General features: G+C 34.0%; 1 protein-coding gene across 2 annotated transcripts; it reads left to right on the top strand.

The window, feature by feature from the left end:
* The first annotated feature begins 5,994 nt into the window (after positions 1–5,994).
* LOC134232854 (isoamyl acetate-hydrolyzing esterase 1 homolog) lies at positions 5,995–9,836 on the top strand. Of its 2 annotated transcripts, none has more exons than XM_062714829.1 (6): positions 5,995–6,133; positions 8,406–8,461; positions 8,588–8,804; positions 9,058–9,145; positions 9,345–9,463; positions 9,549–9,836. In XM_062714829.1, exons 1-6 carry the CDS (start codon positions 6,062–6,064, stop codon positions 9,726–9,728), a joined length of 732 nt encoding a protein of 243 aa, XP_062570813.1. In that variant the 5' UTR covers positions 5,995–6,061; the 3' UTR covers positions 9,729–9,836. The 2 variants fall into 2 exon arrangements, with proteins under 2 accessions (XP_062570813.1, XP_062570812.1); XM_062714828.1 differs by having other exon boundaries at positions 9,058–9,151.
* The last annotated feature ends 6 nt before the right edge of the window (positions 9,837–9,842 follow it).

Here is a 9,842-nt window from a genome sequence, read left to right as displayed (position 1 = left end):
ATTGTGGGAAGACCTTGTCTCCAAAACCACATAGATATTGTCAGTTAGAAACTCAAGCATCTATTTGATGTCAACTTCAGAGTACTTGTGTTTGCAATCAGAATGTGTTTCAAAAAGATAATTTTGCGAATGACCAATGACAAGGTAATATAAGTAAATTTACGAGTGCCATTTTTATTGAAAAAGCAGAAACAAATGATAAAAAAAGCCTGGACCTTTATTTATCGTGGGGAATGGTTGTATATAGAGTTGAAAAGTCGTAAGTTTTTAAGCTGTTGATTTTTTGTAAAATCTTGTGATTTCAAATCGTTCAAAAGTTTCTTGGAGTTTATGAGTATCCGCATCTGATTCACAAAACCTTTGAATATGTTGTTGCACAGTACTCTTGAAGTTTTCCTTCACTACTGTCAATATCTGGTGAGGAGTAACGAAAGAGGTTTGGTTGCACATTTACAGGAACCCGCAATGTTTCTTTGTAAGGATTCTCTTGAAATTTCGGAATCCAATATATATATATGGTACTCCAAATTCATTTTTGTTCTTCAATATATTTAAAATATTCAAAACTGACATGTGATTTTGAAGAATTTCTTCCTTAGAAAGGGATCTATGAGTGAAAGTTCCACTAAAATACAATTTATATAATGAGCCTTACAAACAAAAACAATGTTGTCAGCAGGGACCAGTACGTACTGATCATGTAATTCATCTAAATGAATTCTTTTTTCACTTCTGGATTATTGAATACAAATGGATAGATGGTTTTCATATTGCCCCTCAATCTTTTAATACGCGATTTTAACATGGATCTGATACATTTAATCCATTCTGACAATGATTCAGCGTCTTCTTTTTCAGATCTGGACCATCGTTTGGCGTGATTTTCAACAGAATCCATATTTATGAAATTCCGACGTCAGTTGAAGGATCGGGGTTCCCTTTTTATTAACTTGACATTTAGATATATCGACGACGTATTGTCAATTAACAATGGTAATTTCCATTCCTACATCGATATGATATATACTGGAGAGCTTGTGATATAAGATACCACACAGTCTGACACATTTGTTTCATACTTGGATATTTTACTTGAAAAAGACATTAATGGTAATCTTACAACCAAGCTATATGATAGACGTGATGACTTCAACTTTTCTATCGTCAACTTCCCTTACTTATGCAGCAATATACCTTCATCACCTGCATACGGAGTGAATTATCTCAGTTGATTCGATACGCAAGAGTTCGGAAGCCCATTTAGGACCTATCGAAAAATAATTTTGAATCCGATATAACGAATTGTCGAATTTGTTATAACGAATTTAATTCGTTATAACAATTTCTTTGAATTCGTTATAATGAATTTAATCTTTTGTACAAATTTGTTGATTTCGTGACAACGAATTCAAAAATTTGTTAATACGAATTAAACTCGTTTTTACAGATTCTAAAACTTGTTATAACGAATTGAATTCAATTAAACGAATTCCATAATTTGTTATAACTAATTAAATTTGTTAAAACGAATTCGACAAATCGTAATATCGAATCATATATATTTTTCTATAGACCCTGATTATTGAATTTGATCAAACGAATTTAATTCGTTATAACAAACTTTGGACTTTGTTTTAACGAATTTAATTTGTTATAACAAACTTAAGAATTTGTTTAAACGAATTTAATTTGTTATAACAGATTTTTGAATTCGTTTTAACGAATTTAATTCGTTATAACAAATTAAAGAATTCGTTATAATGAATTCAAAAAATTTGTTATAACAGATTAAAATCGTTATAATAAATTCAAAGAAATTGTTATTTTATCGTATTAGATTCGTTATAACAAATTGGAAAATTCGTTATATCGGATTCAATAATATTTTTCAATAGGTCCTAAATGGGCTTCCGTACAAGAGCATGCTCTACGTATGTACAATATCTATAACGAGGTAAATTATTGACAGGCAAGTTGATGAAACAAGAATATCAGCAGTCTCGTTTAAAGTCATCATTTCGTAAGTTCTATGGTCGATATAAAGACCTTGTCAGCAAATACTATTTATCATTGAGTCAAATGCTGACGTTTTTCATACTAATTATTAGTCCACTATTTATACATTGAATTGACGACGGATTTTTGCGTTATTTCCCGATCATGACAAGAAGCACACGGCGGGTGTGACCGGTTAGCAGGGGTACTCACTCCTCCATTTAAGATCCTTGTTATTAGAGAGGTTTAGTTACACGATTTGCGACGAACTTTTACGAGTGACGTAATCAATTGTTGTGTTCTTCGACATCATAATGTCAAATCCGACGTGTAGCTGCAAGTTTAGAACGTGTAATACACTGTCTACGCGTATAATGTAAACGGGTAAAGTTATGGATTATTAAATTCTTTATTTTTTGATTCAGTTGATTGATTTTTATGCAACAAAACAAGAACACAAGTCTATCTAAAAAAAAAATACTGAATGATGATTCATGTCTTTTTTTTCATTTATCTCCGTCAACAGCGTCAAAACTCTGCCCGCCGAGTAGAAAGTGGAACTCAACCACGATACGGTATGTGCTGATCCCGCACAATTTTGACTGGCTAAAAATCTGTATCTTAAATTACATCAATAAAATGTCGTGGTGTTTTTTATGAAAAATGAGACGCAATCAAATTTTATTTATTCAATGCAATATTTTAAATCTGGAATTGAATTTTTAAACTCACTGATTTATTTATTTTTGCGCTTTGCCCGAGATTAGCTCATACCGTTTCGTGGTTGAGTTCCCCTTTTAACTCGGCGGGCAGAGTTTTGACGCTGTTTACGGAGATAAATGAAAACAAAGACATGCATGCCGTATATAGCTGTGTAGATAAATCATCGTAGAAGACAATGGTAATAAAAAGTTTGCCAGTGTATTTCCCCTGAATGTGTAAATGAGTGCATTTCTGAGGAGGGCGGTACTGTGTGTAATTCGGAGTTAGATACCTTGTATTATTAATATACTATGGGTTAAAAAATTATTTCCGAAACAAGTGCCTGTGTAATAGCCTTACGAAATTTATTTTTAAGTGTCTGTCAAATTATGTCCTAACAACAGAAAATAAATTGTATGATTATACCAGTTTCCTAAACGACCATAGAATTTGTGAAATGATGACTTTGAATTAATTTTCTGAGTCGATCAACTTCAAAAACCTCATTAGCATTAATTTTTTTTCAGTTCTTTGCCTTTGCTGAAAAAATAATCAAACTCAGAAAATCAATCTAACTCAGAACAAGCATCAATTACTGAGTAGCCGAGTAAGGCTTAGTTTATCCTTATGTTGTGGGCTCGAATTCCACTGCAGGTAATGGAGACGGGTCCTTCGAATTCGGATAAGAGCATTATTATTTAAAGGATTCCAGTGTCGCCAGTAAGATGCTGCCACAAAGAAGATTCCTCTCTTCTCAAAGGGCTTCGTGTTAGGTACAGGTTTAAATTTGCAGGCCTTCACCGGTATACATCTCTGGTAGCATCAACATAATCAAACATTCTTATCATGCCCTGTACAATTTATCAAAGAACTACATGACATGCGGAACCACTATCTTTGTTGAATATTGCAAGTCATTTGTTTATATCTAAAAGACTTAACATTACGATAATTTCATTTTTAATTGAAAAGGACTATACGGTGGGTGAGATACAGGGGATACTCACTCCTCCATGGCACCTGATCCCACCTCCGATGTTTTAGAGGTCCATAGTTTACTGCTCAATTGTAAATGTTAATGGAATTACTGTTTGACATCTCAATATATATTTCATTACAACCGAGGCAGTTATTTGTTGTTCTATTCGAGTTATTTTTCTTTTGTCGGTAGCATGAAGATTTAAAAACTTATTTTGTCCCCCTGCTTACTTGAAACTAAATTTAAAACAGCCACGCAGGATTTATCAGAAACAATGTCTTGTAGATACGGTATGGAGTAACAGACTTTAGTTGGTTTGTAATATTTTTTTACTTGGCGAAGCAAAGCCGCGCCGGGTACACGAAATTGACTTATTAAGTTTAATCACGTACGTGGTCACTATTTGAAAATGCAACTTGCATGTATTTTTCCCTTCCGATGTTCATAAAAATAATCAGCTGTTTCTTCTCTATATTTTTTTGCATCAATTTCTTACCTGTGTCCCCATTTTTTGTTCAAAGACGAAAAATTAACAATTTTGTATTATTGCTACAAAGGAATCGTTGAAAGACTTCATCTGAAATTGCGTGAACTTACATCATTTGAATTGAATGATTTAAAACTTGTTATCCTTTGTGCTCCAAATAAGATCTTCTCCAATTTTAAACCGAGGCTATGGACAGCTGAGTTGGTGTTCTTGAATTTTATTTTAAACAATATTTTTAGTCACTGATGTTATTGTGAATAGGATTAGGCTGCAGGCTCAGCCTATTTTAGCCCTCACCCCACATTAAGGTCAAGGTACAAAATAAATGATAATAATTAGAGAATGTACAAAAGAAGTTTTTTTTTAATTTCAAAATCCTCGCTTATAGCCAGCATTTTGTTAAATTATTTGACTTTATCATGACCTTGTAAGGTAATATAACCTATCACTGGGTCAAATTTGGGCTGATATGTTTCATTCAAATCAATAAGCATTTGTTTTTATGCTTAATTCAGATGTGGAATGTTCTGTTTACCTGATCTTTATACAGGGCTCACGACGGACGTGAAATGTCAACAAGGGGTGCTTACTCCTCATTGGAACCTGATCTCACCTCTGGAATTTCAAGGGTCGATCCCTGTTTATGTCCTGTCAACAGATTTGCATTGTTAATATTTTATGAGATTGCTCACTGTTCACCTTTTTTTCACTAAATATTAAAAGGAATGCTATGCAGGTGTGACCGGTCGACAGAGTATGCTCACTCCTCAATGGCACCCGATCCCACCTTGGATGTTTTTGAGGTCCGTGTTTGCTCTGCTCCTATTTTGTAAGGTTTAATGGACTTTGATTTCGAATACCGTTCGTTTTTTTTACATATTTCATCTTCATAATAAACAAAACTTGTATCCAAAAATTGTCGATTGTGTCTAAAAGAATCTGAAGACTAGGATTCATGATTGTATTCTGTAATTAAAACATACCGAATGATACAGAACTTGTTGGCAGCAAAACCCTGTTTTTACATTTCATGTGAAAAAAAGTGACGTAAATAATGATCTGTGTTTGATCTCCAAAAATTTCAAAAACAATTTAAATGTGTGAAGATGTGTGACCGCCAAAAGTTCCCAAGGTGTCCAAAAACAATTGGATGCTTCATGTCCTATAATTTACTCTGTTTTATTTAAAATTTATTTATTAGAGTTATTTTTAAAAAATCAGTTACATATAGCTATGTAGAAATACTATACGTGTTGAATTTACCTATATGTACTTAGTTTTCAAGATAGTGTTTTAGTATTCCACTATTAACCTGCATAGAGAAAACGTGTCTTACACTCTCCATGAAAATGTATAATGATATATATATAGAACCCTTTTTAACTTTCGTGCAAGCACCACTTGTGTATTACAGTATGTGTAATGGTTTCAAGTTTGACACGAACAACACAGTGAGGGAGATTACTTTTTAAAAAATATCGAGTTTTACTAGAAACGTCATTGAAAGTTTCCCGTAAATCAGCAAACTTTTCACACTTGGCCATTATAATGTTCGAATTAAAGCTTATTATAGTATTTTGCTACATAACATCGGTGCACAAATTGACAGACGTCGTCGCATTTAACACATTGACAGCCATTATGATTCCAAAGAAAAGTTAAAACTTACAATTCACAGACAGCGTAAGGATAAAATATAATTCTATTTTTTTTAACTTTTAGTGACAATGAGTTCAGTTTTGAAGATAAACATGTAAAAGGTGACAATGATGATAACACTTCTTGGACGTTGTTGAACTTGATATTATCTATCCAAGTAGCTACTTTTCTTGTTATTGTTTACAGAAATGACTCTCCATACAACACGTTGACTATTACCCCAATGCTGACCTAACAAAATGTCCACAAACAAATCTCGCGCCAAGTCATTGTGGAAGAAGGTTCTTCTTGTTGGTGATTCTCTTACACAGGTAAGACCTCGAATTAATAGAAATTAACATGATATAGCAATGTTTTATTGACTGTTTTGAGGGACGTTGAAATATTGCATACATTTCATATACCCTGTACATACCTACACCCGGAAATGTCGGACATACATGTATGAATAAGACAACTAAATTACTTGTTAATTACGCGTATATATGGTCATAATTAAAAAGGAAAATATCCGCAATGATATGTTTTGGTCGCTACATGAGTCTACCTACAGCCGGTAAAAACACCGACTACGGAAAACTGATCGGGTCATCGATAATTAATGTCTAAGCATTTACAGCGAAACAGAATATAAAGAGAAACGAGGAAGAAACAAAACTGTGGTCTTCAGTTCTACATTCACAATAGATAAGATATAAATTATATCGAAGACATATTATCAAATAACCATAGTTTTTTCCATTCATATGTCGTCTCGATATATTCCAATAAATTAGAAATAAAGGATTGTACATCTGTTTCATGTTTTAATAGAAAAAGAATAGAACCAAGTTGAACGAGATGACTTTCAATTTTTTATCGCCAAGTTCCCTTACTTATATAGTAATATAATTATAAACCCCTCATACAGCGCACTTGCATGGGTGCTATATCAACGAATGTAAACTACTTGCTGTACATAGTTGCTTTTTTCTGGATGAGTTACAAAGTTGGATTTTTCATCAGGTCTATTCTACTGACGAGTGACTATGTGGACTACTTGGACAAAAAGCAGTCTTCACAACAATTCTTTTTCAGCACATGCCCTTTGGGCATGTGTACCAGTCATTTTAACCCAGCCCATTGAAATTTGTACATGCCCTACTCAAAATTCATTCATATAGCAGAGATATGATTGTGCAACAAAAAATAAGGTTTTTATATAACCATGAGGATAATGTTTCTGTTTTTAAATTCTCTTGATCTTAAGTTTAAATTGTTTCCAGAGTTTTAAATCAACCGCGGCCTGTCTGTCTGCCATTTTCGTATACGTTTTTTGTTCACAACTTTTGCGTCGCATGCTGGTAATTTGTTGGCCAGTATAGCTGAACTGAAATTCAGATACAGGATCATGATCATTATGACAGCAGTCCACTGCACGTAGTATCAATAAACATATTGTAATTTAGCAAGAAACATCGAGAAAACAAATCGGTTAAATTAAACACTTTAATGGTTACGATTGACAATCATTTTACAGGTCGTACCGATAATGTAACGTATGACGAATGTAGACTAGCAATTCATCTTATGACATTACATAGCAAGTTTACGAGAGTAACCGGGGTACGACAGAAGAAAAAGCAAGTAAACATCGTGAATCGAAAGAAAATTCACACATGCCCTTCGGGCATGTAATTTAAGAATTTTCACATGCCCGCTGGCAAATTTACCAGGTCCCGGGCATGGGGCACCCAGGTTATTTCGAAGACTGAAAAAGTGTATCGGTGACGCATCAAGAGATGCCCACTATAGCAGACTTATTTCCTTTGCGTGATCCTAATTACCTGCATTTTTCAAATGAGTGACAAGGTTCGAAGATAAGGTAATGTCCATTTCCAAATTCCTGGACGCCTTACCATGTCCAAACTTGCATAAATGTTGCATGAAGGGAAGTACAGTGCTAGATCATTTCATTGTTGGGACTTTGCATTACTTATAAATGGTGTGATTGGTCGAGGTGATCCAAATGATTTTCATCACCTGAATACGGGGGTTATATCTCGAAGTTGATTAAATTACGCAAGAGCATACTCTACATTTGAACAATTTGTAAACGAGGCACATTATTGACAGACAAATTGCTGAAACAAGAATATCAGCAGTCTCGTTTAAAGTCGTAATTTCGTAAGTTCTATGTTCGATATATACAACGACTTTATCAGCAAATACAATTTGTCATTTAGTCAACTGCTGACTGATGTTTTCATACTAATTATTAAGCCATTATTTACAAAATATATACACAATTGTCGACGAATTTTCCCATTATTTCCCGATCTTAAATAGGAGCACATAGTGGCTGTGAGCAGTCGGCAGTGCATGCTCACTCCTCCAAGGCAACTTATCCCACCTCCGATTTTTTTGGAGGTCCGTGTTTGCTCTTTCCGTTTTGTATTGATTTATGGACTTTTGGGCTTGGATGCTGTTCTTCGTCTCTATATGTTATCATTGATAAAGTTCGTTTTATAGTAAGATAAGAAGAAAAGTTTTTTGACTAGTTTATGCATGTTAACGACCCAACAAATTCAATTTCATTTGCAGTTTGGCTTTTCAAAAGATGGCAGTTACGCCTCTCTGCTAGCTGACTATCTTCAAAGGTAAAACTTGAAAACAAAAAAAAGGGAAAAACTACTAGTATTCCTTATTAATCTTTGAAATATTTTTATTTACATTTCCTGATCTGTTCATATCATAATTAACAGTTATGTTCTGTATGATTTTAGAAAATGTGACGTCATAAATCGGGGATTTTCAGGATATAATTCTAAATGGTGTAAAATCATTTTGCCGGACATTCTGAATGAATTTGATCCAGAAGATATCGCCTTGGCAACCATTTTTCTTGGAGCCAACGACTCCAATCTTCCGGAGAACAAAAGACAACATGTTCCCCTGGCGGATTATAAACAGGATCTAAAGGACATGGTGGATATGATGATGGTAAGGCTGATAGACGACTGTTGTTACCATGTGAACCAAAGGTTATGGATAATACAGTCATCTATCTACTTTTGTCTACTTGATCATGTTCATGTGAATAATTTAGAACAAACATTGCATAGATGAATAAAAATCTAACATTGATGTTACAAGGGCGCATACAGTATTCAAAATACATCTAAAACCTTAGAAAATGCATGAATTAAATTTATTTTTAATAATTAAGTTTTTTGACAATCTTATTTCCAATAAGAAAAAGGGAATCCCAAAGGAAAAAATTGTTTTGATATCTCCACCGGCATGTGATGAAAAGGCATGGAAGAAATTCTGCTTGGAAAGTAGTAGGTGTTCAGTGTTTTACCATACGTGTAGTTGTGTTTTTGCTGATTAAATTAAATAGCAAACTGACTATTACTGGTGACTTGTAATGCATAATTTTTTCAAAAATTTTCTTTTATGTAATTCTGGATTCAAATGTACTTTTACTTTCACAAGCCCTTGGTTCGGGAAATAATACAGGTGTACTTTTAATTTTGGCAGACAAAGATTTTACGAAATGTAACCTAACAGCGGGAAAGTACGCCGATGTCTGCTTAGACGCTGCTAGGGAGTGTGGAACCAAATCAGTGGATTTCTATGGAAACATGATGAAACGTGATGTAAGCATTAATGTTTTTTTCGTTTGAAATATCACTGATGGTAACTATGGCAGTGTTTTTTATGTTGCATGTCTTTCCTGGCCAGGATTGGCAGGATCTACTCTGTGATGGACTCCATCTGTCGGCCGCCGGATCACTCCTGTTGTTCAAACTTCTGAAGCCCGCTGTGGACCAGACGACATCTGAACTTCCGTTAGTTTTCCCGAACTTTAATGATGTGGATATTGAGGATCTACATGGTTGTTTAAAACCTTTTCCAGAGTGAAGGTGTTATATGTATCAGAGCTAGTAATAAGTGAACTTTAAATCAAGGAAATGTCGAATTATAATTCAATGGAATGTTTGTATCAAGTGAATCAAAATGAAAAATTTACCTCAA

The sequence above is a fragment of the Saccostrea cucullata genome, unplaced genomic scaffold (assembly GCF_032062105.1).
Source record: "Saccostrea cucullata isolate Sc308-1 unplaced genomic scaffold, CSIRO_AGI_Scuc_v1 ctg307, whole genome shotgun sequence".
Lineage (NCBI taxonomy): Eukaryota > Metazoa > Mollusca > Bivalvia > Ostreida > Ostreidae > Saccostrea > Saccostrea cuccullata.
This window is presented reverse-complemented; position numbering and strand designations above follow the sequence as displayed.

Excerpts from the sequence above, each read along its gene's own strand:
- LOC134232854 (XM_062714828.1), top strand. The coding sequence starts at position 6,062 with ATGTCCACAAACAAATCTCGCGCCAAGTCATTGTGGAAGAAGGTTCTT. Across the intron at positions 8,805-9,057 it reads ACATGGTGGATATGATGATG|AAAAAGGGAATCCCAAAGGA; the intron begins GTAAGGCTGATA and ends ATTTCCAATAAG. Across the intron at positions 9,464-9,548 it reads GAAACATGATGAAACGTGAT|GATTGGCAGGATCTACTCTG; the intron begins GTAAGCATTAAT and ends TTTCCTGGCCAG.